Consider the following 16843-nt stretch of genomic DNA (forward strand, 5'->3'; position numbering starts at 1 on the left):
TATTCACAGACTTAAAGAAATCCACCTGAGGTTACCATGAGAGACCAGGGTTTTTTTGCAGCTATGTATTGTTGCAGGTGCCTCAAAAAGGGGGAGGGAAAGCAGATGGCAAAATTGGCTGAAAATGAAAGTTACTTGTGATGATGATGCAGACAAACTGCAAGCAGTTCAGAAGGGTTTACAGTACTGAGGGACTGAGTGATAAAAGAAGTGAAATTTAATATAGAGGAGAGCAATGTGGTGCACCTGAGAAAGTCTCCTGAAGCGCTGGGCTGAGTGTTAGCACTTCAGAATACTTTTGGGGAGCAGTGTATCAACTCAGTGCTCAGTATGTGGTGTGGTGGTTCAAAATGCAAATAGGATATGGGATGTTGCTGGGCCACATGGAGGAACCAAAACCGAGACTGTTGGGGCCCTAAGGGTGCCAGAAGATCTCAGTGGCTGTGGCGAATCTCACCTGGAACCTCCATCCACACCCTCTGGTGGTAGAAAGAGGGGGCAAGAGACAAGCCCCTGCTGTTATTGTCACGAGGTAGGGACTTCAGTCCAGCAGAGTGTAATTGAAATTAGTCACCTCCTTGACACCCAGTAATTACTTTCTTGTACTACGACATCTTACCCCACCTTCAAGCTCACGGGCAGGTCAGAACAAGTGATGCTATTTCAACTACTCTGAAGTCATACTCATGGGATTGAGTGAGAGGTGGGGAGTGTGAATGGTGAGCTGTTGAGCTGGGAATCCTGATTTAGGAGTGAGTGCTGCTACCTGCTTGCCTCTGCTTTCCGTGCCCACCATCTTGACCAGGATGGGACTGTCAGAGCGGTTCTGGCACCATGAATACTGGCTGCCACCTGGAGCTACCTGGGAAGACATGAAGGAGTCTGCAGGCATACAATACCCACAGCCTCAGGACCTCTTGCTCTGCATCCCTGGTGCCCTGCTCTTGATCATTGTCCGATGCATCTTTGAAAGGTGAGTGCAGCAAATCTAGTTTCTCCTGTGCTGGTTGCCACCAGTGTCTTGCAGAGTTGCTCCAGACTAATCCTTACCTGCTTCCTGACCACTACAAAGTGGACAGGGGATTGTCCCCAAGAATACTGAATCTGTATGCTTTTTGTGGCATATGGTATTTGCATAGCAGCTCTTTGCCCTGTCCTCTTTCCTGTACCTGTAACATAACCTGTACCAGCAGGTGTGAAAAAACTAGTTTGTTACTCAGTCACACCTCAACTATGGGTGGAGGGTCCCTCTGGAGAGAGCCCAAGTGGGAGCTTGCCACACGGATAAGGGATTTGCTGGTACATCAGTGTTGGGAGCCCCCAGCTGAGCCAGGTTTCAGCCTGATCCTAGAGGATGCTCCCAAAAGTGCTATGTAAGCCCCCACTCTCTGCACAGAGACAGAAGGAGGGGATGACCATGGCTCCTGAAGCTCATTGTGGGACTGCTTTGTTCACAGCGCTCCTCCTTGCCCAGCTCTGCCCTGCTCGCTCTTCCCGATGCCACAGATCCCCAGTTCAATCAGGGATGATGTATTCCAATGCCCTCCAACACATTCACCTGGCTGAGGGAAATGGTACCCCTCAGGGGAGCCAGAGGACTGACCGGCATCTCCCCAGGACTCACATGTGGAAACGAGGCAGGTCCACAAGGCTCAGCATAGGAGATGGATTCAGACTGGGCTTTGGGCCCCTCTTCTAGAAACACAGAGACTGAGACATGGGGAGGTACAGACCAACCCTCATGCACAGGAAATCAGGGAGCTATCAGTTAAAGCAGAGCAGTGTGCTAGTGTGGGCAGACCTGCTGAGATGCCTTCCCACCAGGCAGAGCAGGTCTTTGGGCAGGGGATGTGAAGCAGCAAAGCTGTGGTCTGCAGACCTGCCCTCAGCTGGGATATAGGCTTTCTCCTGTGGCCTAGAGGAGCTGGGGGAGCACTGGCCCATTTTCCTGGAGAGCTGGCTCCTGACTGCTGTGCACAAGACGTGTGAGAAGCTGCAGTAGACACGGGTTGTAGGAAGAGCCAGAATTAATTCCAGGGTCATCAGGTTTCCCTCAAAGATGTTGCACTTGCCTGGCTTCCCAGAATTTTACAAACCAGTGCCTCCCACTTGAGCCTTGCCGGGCTTTCCTGCAAAGCTAGTGTTTCCTACAGGAACCAGCATATCCCCATGTTCCCTGTCCTTCGCTCCCGCTGCAGCCAGTGGTCAGGTACCCTGGGCACAGAGCACATGGGACACTTGTATACTTGCAGACTGGTTTCATGGTACAGTCTAAACTGCCTGGGAACATTGTAAAGGGGTCCAGCATGCACTCCAACACAGAGAAATGCAAGGTGTCTTGATGCCTTGGCGGAAGAATTAATTATTGCTTACTTTGTAGTTGTTATTGTTGTCTCCACTGCACATCCAGCATTCCTCACCTTTTCTGTGGTGCCATTGCGTCTCTCTTGAGAAAGAGCACTGACCTGACAGAGGCACTGGACTTTGTGTGTGCCCCTGGAGCAATACTGCGTCCCTTGGGCTGTGCATGCATAGCTGGGGTAGTGCTGGACCCCTTGGACAGGGCATGTGAGCACCCAGCGCAGAATCTTGCTGGTGGCTGACCGTGGCTTACAGTGCAGGCACACATGTCCTCTCCTGGCTGAACTCTCTTTCCTCTTGCAGAACTGTAGCTCTCCCCTTGGGCAAGAGGTTGGGTGTGAGCAACAAGCTAAGGCCCAAAGTTCAGCCCAATGCCACGTTGGAAGGCTTCTACATTCTGCTGGGCAGGACCCCAAAGGAGGTGAGTTTCCCCTGTGTCACAGTGTCCCAAGAGCTCAGGCGAACAATATCTTCTCTCTGCCCAGATATCCCAGCCCAACCAAACCAGCCTCACAGACAAGGCAGTTACTGCTAACTACCCTTCCAGGGAAGAAGACACATAAGCAGATATTTCTGCATCTTCTGTGTTCAACAGCTACAATCCCAGCAATCCCTGACCTGCTGCATATGGAATATATATATGGTAGCATGAGAGCTGCTGGCTCTGGTAAGGAGGCAACCATCACCCCCTTTGGGTAGAGTCTATGGGTAAGGCTCCTTATTTTTAGCCAGGACTATAAAAGTCCTTCAGAATCATAGAATCATTTAGGTTGGAAGATCATAGAGTCCAACTGTAAATATAACACTGCCAAGACCACCACTAAACCATGTCCCTAACCATGGCTTTTAAATACCTCCAGGGATTGGTGACTCAACCAATTCCCTGGGCAACCTGGTCCAATGCTTGACAGCCCTTTTCAGTGACGAATTTTTTCCTAATATCCAGTCTAAACCTCCCCTGGCACAACTTGAGGCTGTTTCCTCTCATCCTGTCTCTTGTTACTCGGGAAAAGACACCGACATCTACCTTACCACAACCTCCTTTCAGGTAGTTGTAGAGAGCGATAAGGTCTCCCCTCAGCCTCCTTTTCTCCAGAATAAACTACCCCAGTTCCCTCAACTGCTCCTCATAAGACTTGTTCTCCAGACCCTTCACCAGTTTTGTTGCCCTTCTCTGGACATGCTCCAGCAACTCAATGTCTTGTCTCGTAGTCAGGGGCCCAAAACTGAACACAGTATTTCAGGTGTGGTCTCACCAGTACTCAGTACAGAGGCACAATCACTTCCCTACTCCTGCTGGCCATGAAGCCAGCCTCCTCTGATACAAGCCTGGCCTCCTCTAACACAAGCCAGGATGCTGTTGGCCTTCTTGGCCACCTGGGCACGCTGCTTGCTCATATTCAGCCAGCTGTTGACCAGCACCCCCAGGGCCTCTTCTGCTGGGCAGCCTTCCAGCCACTCTTCCCCAGGCCTGTAGCATTGCATGGGGTTGTTGTGACCCAGCACTTGGCCTTGTTGAACCTCACACAACTGACCTCAGCACATTGATCCAGCCTGTCCAGATCCCTCTGCAGAGCCCTTCTACCCTCAAGCAGTTCCTCCCAACTTGGTGTTGTCTGCAAACTTACTGCAAGTGCACTCAATCCCCTCATCCAGATCATTGATAAAGATACTAAACAGAACTGGCCTCAATACTGAGCCCTGGGGAACACCGTTTGTGACCGGCCACCAACTGGATTTAACTCCATTCACTGCAACTCTTTGGGCCTGGATCATGACTTGCACTGATGTATGGATTTTAAATTTTTTTTACTTAAATTTGTATGAAGCTTTGTCAGATTAATTAAAAAATGCTCATGAGCTCATCTTTACACTCATTTTAATCACCATTTATACATCTTAAGGCTAGGTAGTTTTATTTGGAATTCATGCATAAGACAAAGCATGTTGGAAATTATGCTTTTTAGCCTGTGAATGTGCAGTCACTCAAACAGCTGGATGTTTTTTCTGACAATACTGAGTGAACTATATGCTTGTTTCTTTATCATCACAAGCGAAACCTTTTTTTATCTTCAAGCTTGCTATCTGTAGCTGATAATTATCAGTCAAAATTGCATCAGAGGTGGAAAAAAAATACATATTTAGCCTTTTATAGCAAAGATATTGAATCCCATTGTGTACAGCTGGCAAAATTTAACCAGGGAGAGCCTATGCTTATTTCTGAACCTGCATTTAGATATGGCTGAATTGTAGTTTTAAAATGGCCAAAATTATTTAGTTCACAAACGCAAATAGAGCTGATGATACGATTTTTTCCCAGAGAAAGGTGTTTTTCAGGGAAATGTGGACCCGCAGAAGCAGCCTGCAGGAACACAGGTCTTCCACCCACACAGGGACAGACAGGAAGGCTAAGGCCTGCTTCCCTGCTCTGTTTTCTAGGGGGACCTGATTTCACTGGCCAAGCAAAGTGACCTACCGGTCAAAAAGGTGGAGACCTGGTTCCGGCACCGGCAGGCCCAGGACCGGCCCAGGCTGATGAAGAAGTTCTGTGAGGCCAGGTAGGTGGGCCAGCAGAGCCTTTTGGTGGTAGAGACCTCCAACAAGGTCTGCACACCATCACCATCCCCTGCCCTGTCCCTAGCCCCAAAACACAGTCCCAGAGGAGCCCACTGCCAGCTGTGGCTGTGAAAGGAGACTTTGTACCATGACGCTGAGTCCCACCACTGCACACACTGACGACAGAGCCACCAGTGCAGCGCTGCCAGCTTCATCCTTCCTTCCTTTCCACTTCTAACTTTAAAAAGTTAAAGTTGCCTCAAAAGAGGCCACTGGCCTTGATGCAGATCAGGTTTAAATCTCAGATGCTGGAGATTTTGAGCAGCAATGTCATTTGCAAAATGCATCAAACTTCTTTTCAAGATGATCTTGGTAAGAAATTAAAATTTTAAAATATTCTAGGCGTGGATCGTTGGGCACATAATAAATGCATGAAGTGTGCAGTGTTACTAGGCAATTTAGTTACTAGGCAATGCAAGCCATGAACAGAGGGAGGTAAAAACTGAAAAGCACCAGAAAGCACTGAAATCTTCATATAATTCTTTTTACTCAAGCTATTTGCTCACTCATATGAAATCTTTCTGCATATCTCAGTAATTCGTGGAGTCAGAATAGTGAGAGTCATCATCAAGTGTCTCGACCAAAAGAATCAGGTTATCTCTGGGTGGTGGGTTGACACTGGCTGGGTGCCGGGTGCCCACCAAAGCCGCTCTGTCACTCCCCACCGCAGCTGGACAGGGGAGAGAAAAACATAACAAGAAGCTTGTGGGTCAAGATAAGGACAGGGAGAGATCAGTCAGCAATTACCATCATGGGCAAAACAGACTCAACTTGGGGAAATTAGTTGAATTTATTGCCAATCAAAATCAGAGTAGGATAATGAAAAATAAAAACAAATCTTAAAACACATTCCACCCAACCTCTCCCTTCTTCCCAGGCTGAACTTCGCTCCCAATTTCTCTACCTCCTCCACCCTGAGGTGGCACAGGGGCTGTGGTCAGTTCATCACACATTGTCTCTGCTGCTCCTTCCTCCTCAGGGAGAGGACTCCTCACACTGTTCCCCTGCTCCAGCCTGGGGTCCCTCCCACAGCAGACAGCTCTCCACAAACTTCTCCAACGTGAATCCTCCTATGGGCTGCAGTTCTTTACGAGCTGCTCCAGCCTGGGTGCCCCCCATGGGTGCCGTCCTTCAGGAACAGGCTGCTCCAGCCTGGCCCCTGTGGGGTCCCAGGTCCTGCCAGCAAACCTGCTCCAGGCTCCTCTCTCTCCCCACGGGGCCACAGGCCCTGCCAGGAGCTGGCCCCAGCTCGGGCTGCCCACGGGGTCACAGCCTCTTTCGGGCATCCCCCTGCCCTGGCATGAGGCCCTCCCCGGGTGCGGGTGGAGATCTGCTCCCCCATGGAGCTCCATGGCCGCAGGGGCACAGCCGGCCTTGCCATGGGCTTCCCCAGGGGCTGCCGGGGACCCTCTGCTCCGGCGCCTGGAGCCCTCCTGCCCCTCCTTCTTCACTGACCTGGGTGTCTGCAGAGCTGTTTCTCACATAATCTCACTCCTCTCTCCGGCTGCAAACACTGTATGCCACGTTTTTTCCCCTTTGGAAATACGTTATCACAGAGGTGCTACCACCATTGCTGATGGCCTTGGCCAGTGGTGGGTCTGTGTCAGACACAGGGGAAGCTTCTAGCAACTTTCCACAGAAGTCCCCTTGCAACTCCCACCACTACCAAAACACAATACACTCTGGTTCTCACATTGAGGTTTAATGCTGTGTGTACACAAAGACCCCCATCAGGTATGAGATCTACTCTCCCTCCCTCTCTGAAAAATATTCAGTGCTTGAATTGAAGTCCTGTTATTATGCTTCTTAAAAAATACTCTCCTCCTGAAAGCTTGTTCAGTGCTCCACACTAGAGCATTTCTGAGGAAACTAGTAAAATCCCCAGTATTCCTGTGCCATCACTGGGAAAAATTACGTGCCTTCCACAGGCTATGGTATATAAGCATTTGCACAGGTGATCTACAAACACCCATGTAAGAAAGGAGACAGGTAGAGGCATTCTGGTAGTCATGCTGCAACCTGTTTAATGCTGATGGAGTATGCCAGGAATTTGGGCACAGTGTGGACCGCAGCAGTGCGTGGGTGGGCTGTGGATACCCTGTTGCCTTAACAGCACATGTGTGCATGTGTGAACAGAGCTGAGGCTCTGCAAACCTCGGTCCAAACAAGCATGTTGGGCTTTGCAGCATCCTGGGCATAGCCTGGGGAGCTATTCCAACTCTGGAGGAAGTCTTAATTCCTTGCTTTTTCTGTTTTAGCTGGAGATTTACATTCTATTTCACCTCATTCTTCTCTGAGCTGGCTCTTCTGTATGATGTAAGTATGTGAGCAGAGTGATGCTGTGGAGTGACACCTTTCTCAGTGTCCTATTCCTCAGTCATGGCAAATGAGGCCGGTGGTCCTGGGCCATTTCAAAGAGTCCATCCAAAGATCATGTATGGCCATGACTATGGATCCAAAGCCAGAGGAGGACAAATTCAAAAGCATGGAGCAGACCATCCCCAATCCTGATCCAGCAGAACAGTTCCTTTTTCCCCAGGTGGACCTGGCTAGGTGTCAGTGATGTTACCATGGTTTTCTCCTTGTCTTAGATCATTGTGTAGGTGATTCCTCACTGCTACCCACATAGAGTCCTTGCATCTCAGCCAAGAGCAGACCCTGTCCTGGCTGTGGCTTGCTCCCCATATCGAGACTGTCCGTGTGACATCCTGTGCATTTACTAAGGACAAATGCATTTTGCCAACCACTTTTTCCAAAGCTCAAAGGCAGATTGGGTTTAGCATGGGCACACTGACTTCTTGAATCACAGAATCATTAAGGTTGGAAAAGACCTTCAAGCTCATCAAGTACAACCGTTAACCCAACACCACCATGCCCCCAAGCACCACGTCCACACATTTTTTGGACACTTCCAGTGATGGTGACTCCACCACCTCCCTAGGCAGCCTGTTCCAATGCTTGACCAATCTCTCAGTGAATAAATTTTTCCTAATATCTAATCTAAACCTGCCCTGGTGCAACTTGAGGACATTTCCTCTCGTCCTAACGCTGGTTACCTGGGAGAAGATACCAATCTCCACCTCGCCACAACCCCCTTTCAGGTAGTTGTAGAGAGCGATAAGGTCTCCCCTCAGCCTCCTCGTCTCCAGACTAAACAACCCCAGTTCCCTCAGCCACTCCTCACCAGACTTGTGCTCCAGACCCCTCACCAGCTTCGATGCCCTTCCTTGGACATGCTCGAGCACCTCAGCGTTCTTCTTGTAGTGAGGGGCCCAAAACTGAACACAGGATTCAAGGTGCAGCCTCACCAGTGCTGAGTACAGGGGCATGATCACTTCCCTACTCCTGCTGGCCACGCTATTGCTGATACAGGCCAGTAATTGAAGTAATTCTTCACATGGTCATTACATGTTGTCATTACATGTCATCAAAAGGCTGTGGGTTCTTACTGCTGCCTTCTCTCTGCACAGAAGTCCTGGTTTTGGGACCACACCGTGTGCTGGCTAAGATTTCCACAACAGGTGAGCAGCAAGTACATGGAATCACAGGATGATATTGGAAGGGGGGCCAGGAGATCTTTTGTCCAACCTCCTGCTTGCAGCACTCAGCTGTGACACCAGACCAGGTTACCCAGGGCTTTTTCCAGCCTAGTTTTGAAAACCTTCAAGGATGGAGACAGCACAACCTCTCTGGGCAACCTATTCCACTGATTGACTGCCCTCGTGATGAAAAAGTTTCTCCTTACATCCACCTCTCTTGTTTCAACTTATGCCTGCTGTCTCTCATCCTCGCACCATGCACCATGGTAAACAGCTTGGCTCTGTCATCTTGACAAGCTCCTCGCAGATGCTCCATATGATAGCGGATGGAGAGTCTCTGCCCTGAACAGGCACCTCTTCTCAACAAGTTTCTCTGTAACACAAGCCTGGCTGGAAGTGGCTCCGTGTCTGTGGCCACAAAAGGGATCAGATGGTCAGGACATCCCTTGACCTCGCAAATCAGGGATGGAGATGAGATGTCTGACCCCCTGCAGAGGGGAGACCCTGCTCCTTCTGCTCAGTCCCTCTGCAGACTGGCCAGGGCTGGTCCTAGCTTTGGACCAGGCTTGACAGTGCATCAGCAAACACTTCAGTCACAGGGAACATAAAAATTTAGGCATAACCAAGCCCTGCTGTGCCAAACATGGGTTGAATGAAGGGGCTTTGCCCAGGAAGACCCTTCACCTCTGCTATCCCCCAGGGCTAGGCAAGGGTGTCATGCTGCCTATCGCTTGTCTCACAGCCTCTCCTGCCCACATTGGGCTGGTTCTACCTGCTGGAGCTCTCCTTCTACTGCTCACTGGTGGCTACCCTGCCCTTCGATGTGAAGAGGAAGGTGAGTGACAGCAGCACAACTGCAACCCACTGGCTTGGCCCCCACCATGAGGCTCTTCCTTCCCGCTGTCAGCTCCCCAGGGGTACAAAGGACAAGGCATACATGCTGCTGCGAAGACCTCTGAGCACATGAGCTCCCTGAACCTCTCATAGCCCACCATTGCACCTTGTGCTGGGTCCCGCTCATGTGAAGTGTGGCCTTCCTGCCTGCTAGGCTGGGGAAGTGCCGGAGGCTGACATGGGGTCCCCATGCCTGGCCAAGGGACAGTTGCTGGGTGGACATGGCATCATGCCCCTTTCCAGCTCTGGTCTCAGGTGCTGCCTGAACCAGAGGGCTGTGTCCTCCTGATGGGAAGGAGCTGGGCTGTTGCAATGAGGGTCCTGTAGATGCATGTGGGGCTTTTGCAGTGTGGGATGAGGTGACCTCCTCGGACCCACAGGCCCAGCATCCACTGTTGCCCTCACCTCATTCTGCCATTGAAACTGCACAGAGCTGTGCAGTTCAAGTTCAAGAGCTTGTTCACATGCAAAAGCTGAGGTTCAACCTCAGCTTCATTTGATTTGATTGTTTAATTTGATGATCACATCTCTCTTCAGAGACTTCATGCTTTTTCCCAGAGATGGGCTCTGCCCAGCTCTCACAAAGCATGCCCCGGTTCCTAGAGAAACTCTGTATTAAAATTACCAACACTGCAATAGTCTTTGTAGACAGGTTGGTTATTGGACACCTGCAATGCTTCCCAGAAGAAGCAGGATCCCACTGCCTGGCAGTGAGCCTCCCTGGGCCAGAGCCAGAGCTTCCCTTCCCAATCCCTCCACAGAACACTCGGGAAGCATCTTCTCGTATCCCAAAGTATTGCTATTTTGCACGTACAGATTTGTCTATGCAAGCATGAACCACCCAGCAAGGTCCTCTCTTTACCTGAGGCCTGTGAGAAGGCATATTCACCACCTGCAGTATCTCTAGCCCATCTCCATCAGTCTCTCTCCATGGGCAGCACAGGGAGGTTGAAGAGCTGCCTCCATTATCGCTAGTGGATAGGACCTGCCCCAGGCCAAGGGCAATCTACTGTCATTACAAAAAGCTCTTCAATACATAGTGGAGGTGTCTGGGAGGAAAATATGGGGTGTTAAGAAAGGAACTTACAAAGGGCAGATTGATTACAGGAAAATTTATAAAATCTGTCTTCTAGCATATGTGTACCTCGCTGGTATTTATCTGGGTTTCCATAAACTGGGCATAAAGATGCTTATTCTTTTGAGGATTGTGCAGGACCTCAGAGAGCTGTAGCATGGTAGGGAGCACTGATGCTTTGTGGACGTGTTTGACATGTCCTAGTGATGCAGCAGCATCCAGGAACAGATGCTGCCAGGTGAAGGTAGGACTGACACACAGTCTCTCTTCTCATGCCAGGACTTTAAGGAACAGATCATCCACCACATCGCCACCATCACTCTGATCTCTGTCTCCTATTGTGCCAATCTTATACGGTTTGGGATGATAGTCATGCTAGTCCATGATGTCTCCGATTATATTTTAGAGGTGAGTGACTCTCACCCAGAAATGCCAATTTCTGCTCATGTCTGTGGGTACCACTGGGAACTGTGTGCCTTACTACACCTGATGCATGTGGATGCGGTGTACTATATGTATACTATAGTGCCAGTGCCATTTAGGAAGTGTCAGATCTACTGCTCTTGGGGAAAAGTAAGTGAGTGCACAGGGACTGGGACACATCCCCACAAGCCTGGTAACCCTTGCAGGACATGGGAAGTCCCTCAGCCCCCTAGAACATACGGCAATTTGTCTCTCTACAGCTTGCCAAGATGCTCCATTACATGAAATGGAAGTGGGTCTGTGAAGCAGTCTTTATTGTTTTCGCTGTGGTTTTCATCATCTCCCGGCTTGTCATTTTCCCATTAATGTGAGTTACATTTTAATGTTCTCTGAACATGGGTGTTATGCCCTATTTGAGTTCCTGAAGAGAAAACCCTCCATGCTGAGGGGAGGAAAGGCAGGGAACAGGACACTACAGGTAAGCTCAAAGATTAATCCAACTGGAACTGAGGAAGCCAAGAAAAAACCCCAGAGTTTTAACTATATTAATTAATCTAGAGTCACAGCCTCTGCCCCTCCCTTCCCGTGCCCTCACAGTCTCTCCTAGGCAGGGACTGTCTCTCACCTGGGGCTGTGTCTCGTGCTGTGATGAGATGCTTACATGCAGCCACTTCTCATGAGCTACTGTGGCACTGAGAATGTTTTAGGACTGTCTTTCTCCATCCTCCTAAAGCCATCCCCACCACAGTCTGAGGGTAATCCTTTTTCTCCTCTACTCCTGCTCAAGACCTGGTGTGACTCTTCCAGTATATAGGAAGTGGCCTCCTTCTGTTGCAAACACTGGTTCCTACAAGAGAAAGAAGGTACAAACTGGTTAGAATTACTTAGAAGAATAAGAAAGGCCTGCTTAAAGTTCTATTAAGATAAAATTAATATAGAAACAATGTCATAGCAATTTAAGGTGACCCACCTTTATTTGAAATAAAACAAGAAAATCATGAGTACATGCTAAGGATTCAGGAAGCAGGATACTCGATGTGCTGGGAGGGTACCAGCAACGATACCTCCAGAAGCCCCACACAGGCATCAGTCTTGGAGAATGGCTTTTGCCTACACACACCTGACCACACTCCCAGCCTTTAACTATGCTGAAATTGTTCCCCTTTCTTTACCACTGCCAAATCACCTGGAAAAGCTGATCCCAGTTAACTTCCCAGAAACTCATTCCACAACACTTTCTAAGACACTAGTCTAAGGTTTCCATTTTCCTTCAAAACCAAACAAACCTTTCATCTATTACACCCAGAAGAATTTTTAAAATGGGACATGTTATACACATGTAAGCACAAGTCTGCATTGCTGTCCTCTGTTCCTGTCCTGGCTCCACACCAGCACTGAAGATGCTGAGTTTTGAATTTTGGTCCTGCTGCCATTTAGTTTGGATACCTGTGAGACTGACTTTGCATAACAAGTCCCAGATTCTGGTGGTGAAATGGCTCCCATAGAGAAAAAAAGCTGAGAAAGAAACTAGAACAACCATTACTTCAGTTGTCTCCACTGCAAAAAGCCAGGCCCAAATATCTCAACCTGCTGTATCATAAGCACAAAGAAGATAACGGATGTCCCAGGTCAGACCAAGGGTCCATCTAGATCAGCACCTGCCTGCATCAGCAGCAAGCAGCAGGTGTCTAGGAAGGCAAGAGCAGAGCAAATACATACTATGTCCAACAATGTTTCCCAGCTTCCAATATGTCTTAGATAACTTATGGAGGAAGACACATACTAGCGTTCATCATTTCTCTCCTGCAATGAACTGCTCTCTGTTCTGTCTGCTCTCCGTTTCCAAACCAGTGCTTTCCACCTTTCTGTCCCCATCACTGATGGTACAGATTTTCTGTGACTTCTGCCAGAAATAATGCCCTGCCCATCTGCTCATCTCTTCCCTAACTTTGATTAAAAAATTAATTTATAATCTTTTTATTTAAGTGCCAGTGGCCAGGTCCCCTTATGGTTTAATTTTTGTCCATTGCTCCTCTCCAGACTTATTTTAGGAGAAATGCTGCCAGTTCCTGCTTCTTCTGGGAAGCATTGCAGGTTTCTGATAACTGACCTGTCTGCTAAGACTATTGCATTGTTGGTGATTTTAATACAGATTTTCTGCAGGTCCTCTGGGACCTGGGACATGCTTTGCAAGAGCTGGGCAGAGTGTGAAGCCTGATAGTGCAGTCCTAGTATAGCTCAGCTCTGCCCTGGGAACACACGAGCCAAGCAGTTGCCCAGAAAGACACTTGACCCTTGTAAGTGGGAAGGTACTTGGCCTGCTTTAGTCTGGCATCTACTGATTTGTCTCTCCCTCTCTCTTTCCCAACAGCACATACTATTACTTTGTGACAAAATTTCCATTATTCCTCGTAAGCTGTCTGATAAACACTTTCCTGATGATCCTGCAGTTGTTACATATTTTCTGGTCCTATCTAATCATCCAGATGGTCGTCAGTGTCATCCTCCATGGTGCGGTATGAAAAATCTTTGTCTCCTTGGTGCCACCACTACTCATGAGACCATGACATCCAGGGTGACTCCTGCGTGTCTGCAGGGAAGGGATGAGAGAAATGGGACTGTACAACAAACAGCCCCAGAGCTTCTGAAATCACGTGTTGGGAGTTGTGTAGATACTTTTGCTCACGGAGATCAGAGCAGCAGCTCACTTGTAGTTTGCAGCTGTGTCCTAGTGACATGGGAGCCATCCTTTCTCCTCACTGCCCAACAGCTTCTCAGTATGTGGTTTGGGAGAATATGAACCTGTTGGTATGTCCAAAATAGAGTAAGAAAGAAGCAGTCAGGTAAGCCTGGTAGATAGCATGCTGTGTATTTGCACCTCTGAATTTTGGGTGCATTCCACAAGCTTTAAAGCATGCCAGAGTTTGTATAGGGATCATTGGAAGAAACCTTGTCAGCAGAGATGCCAGTTCACTGGCTTGCCTTGCTAAGGTAAGCAGATGGCATCGTGGTAGCCCCCGAGTAGATTTGGAAAGGCCTTGGGGATCTGTGGCCAGAAAAAATCCCACCACAGTGTTGGTGTTATGCCTTCAGCTTATCTTGAACTACCCCTTCATTGAAGCTAAATTAAGAGGAAAAAAAGTTTTCTAGAGGAAATGATGGAGCATACTCTCAAGTTTGTAGATGATTTCTGGTGTGTTTTAACCCCAGCCAGCAACTAAGCACCACACAACCGCTTGCTCACTCCCCCTTGGTGGGATGGAGGAGAGAATCAGAAAAGTAAAAGTCAGAAAACTTGTGGGTTGAGATAAAGACAGTTTAATAGGTAAAGCAAAAGCTGTACACCCAAGCAAAGCAAAACAAGGAATTCATTCACTACTTCCCATCAGCAGGCAGTCTTCAGCCATATCCAGGAAAGCAGGGCTCCATCATGTGTAACCGTTACTTGGGAAGACAAATGCCATCACTCCGAATGTCCCTCCTTCCTTCTTCTTCCCCCAGCTTTATATACTGAGTATGATGTTACATGGTATGGAATATCCCTTTGTTAAGTTGGGGTCAGCTGTACCAGCTGTGTCCCTTCCCAAATTCTTGTGCAACCCCAGCCTACTCGCTGGTGAGACAGTGTGAGAAGCAGAAAAGTGCTCAGCAATAACAAAAACATCTCTGTATTATCAACACTGTTTTCAGCACAAATCCAAAAACAGCCCCACACTAGCTACCATGAAGAAAATTAACTTTATCCCAGCCAAAACTAGTGCAATTGCAAAATGAGGAAATCAGTCAATATGCTCACTGGACAAGTATGTGTTTACTTTCGAAAGTAATAAACTGCACGGGAAAATATGCAGAATAACTATATGGAGAACAAATACCAACTTATTTTTAGAAGGCCACATTAGAAGAACATTATTAGGGCAACAAAAAAAAGCATTCAAAAGTTAGGTGAAACCATAACAAAGTCAACCTCTGGCAGTTTAAGTCAACCTCTCAGTGCAGGGACAATTGGAACATTGGCTCTAAGGACATGATCATGCCTGTGATTTTTATTTTAGCTATCAGGTTAACGCACCAGTGCTGTGAATAAAAACAGGACTAATCCCCTCTAATACATACCATTACATAGGTTTTGCAGCTCATTTAAATTGTCTGTCTTTCCTACAGAAAAGAAAAGATGCCAGAAGTGACACTGAGGAAAGTGACAAGAGTGAAGCAGAGGATCTGCCAAAGAATGAAGAGTAACACAGGTCTCGCTGCAAAACACCAAGAGCTGGGCAGACTCTTAAAAGTGGCTAGGCTGAATAGGACCTGGGGGGAGAGGCCGAACAGGCTCACACATGGCTTCACAGCAGTCTACCTGAGGCATCATCCAATGTGTAGATGGAAGTGCATTTCATCGTAGCATTTACAGGCAGTTAAGTCACTTCAGGGAGAGGTTTTCTTCACTTCTCCTGTTGGGACCATTATTATTACTCTATGATCATTTATCCAGGGGAAAAAAAGGCCTACCAGCCAAAGTCTCACTGTAAAGAGGAGAAGAGAGGCTGAACAAGCTACTGAAGTTATGACACTTAACTGTGGTTACCTCAAAACCTTCCCAAAGGTTCATGAGATAATAAGTTACAACTGCTTTAGATTTAGGTTTTAGAAGATTTAACTGACTTGCAATTTCAGAAGACACTAACAGCTACTGCCAGCCACCTCATGAAAGGACTTGCATGTGAAAGACACTAGCTTAAGTGGTAAATAAGTTTTCAGTTGTATAGTATAAAATGGTCAGGCTTTGGGGAAAGATAAACCATCTCTGCAAGTAAGACCTGGACGACTGATAACAAGCTGTGTTTGCTATGTGAATTATACAAAACAGCTCATGTGTCTAAAAGATTTTCCTAACTGAATGTCTACTCGGGGAGAATGCTCCTAAAATTGAAAGCAACTGAAACTCTTCCAAATGCACACTTTTCCACCAGAAATCCTAATTTAGTCTAAATGGAAACTTTCCACAGGGATGTATTCATTTTGTTGCGGTTTCATTCTCAAAAATGTAAAATAAGAGTGTTACAATACTAACATTTTAATGGGATAGTTTAGGTGTTGGATGACTTTTCACCTTGTAATATATTGTACCTGATGTAATTTTCAGAATCTATAGTAGAAAAATTTAAAGTCAACATAAAAATTAATTACACCTAAATCAAAGAGTCTGTTTTACCTAGATTTTGCATGATGTAGAAGTTTCTTAGAGTATCAGATCTTATGTCAGTAGAAAAAACTTCTTTGAAACCTGCTGGAGGTCTGGCATCACTGCTAACTCGAAGGCTCAGAAAATGCAGAGGACAGATAAATCTACATATATATGTCCGTAAACAATATACAGCAATCTGCAAACACTGTCGTTAAAATGTTTTCTACTCAGGCTTTGAGTATGCTTCCAAGGAGTCTGACACATTTTACACAAATACTATGGAAAAGTCTTTCTGAGAGATGCAAAGAGGTGGAGAATGAAGGATAGTGTAACTGGAACACACTGCTGTGAAGAACCATGGTCCATCTCTCACACCTGACCCAAGGCAAAATATAAATAAAGTCAGGAAAGATGTGCAAGAGAAAGGCAGAAGGAACTGAACCAACATTCCCTTGAAGGATTTTGACATTCAGAGCTGCAGGAATGCTGAAAGGCAGCCAGCCACCTATGGCTGGGTAGGACACCATCCTTGAGAAGGATGTCACCCAAACCCGATTAGCTGTACTTTGCTAGGAATGCAAGACCCTTCATCAGGATACCTGGTGTAAGGATTTGCCCAGGAATTATTTCACCCTGTCCTTCAAGGATGTTCCTTTCTTTTAAAGCCCCAAATGATACATGAGAATCTCAGCTTTTTTAAAAGATTTATATAGCCTCCAGGGCACAAGAGTACAACTGGTCATCAGACTC

At 47.5% G+C, this 16843-nt stretch overlaps 1 protein-coding gene across 1 annotated transcript; it reads left to right on the plus strand.

The window, feature by feature from the left end:
* Positions 1–806: 806 nt before the first annotated feature.
* Positions 807–15150, plus strand: LOC309413763 (ceramide synthase 4-like; the record flags this gene model as incomplete). Its single annotated transcript, XM_082010963.1, has 10 exons — positions 807–973; positions 2665–2782; positions 4801–4919; positions 7236–7293; positions 8448–8498; positions 9259–9351; positions 10765–10893; positions 11169–11275; positions 13280–13424; positions 15073–15150. The coding sequence occupies 10 exons, from the start codon at positions 807–809 to the stop codon at positions 15148–15150; spliced, it is 1065 nt and encodes a 354-aa protein (XP_081867089.1).
* Between the last annotated feature and the right edge of the window lie 1693 nt (positions 15151–16843).

Source organism: Phaethon aethereus (genome assembly GCF_964289735.1).
Source record: "Phaethon aethereus genome assembly, chromosome: 26".
In the NCBI taxonomy this organism is placed as follows: domain Eukaryota; kingdom Metazoa; phylum Chordata; class Aves; order Phaethontiformes; family Phaethontidae; genus Phaethon; species Phaethon aethereus.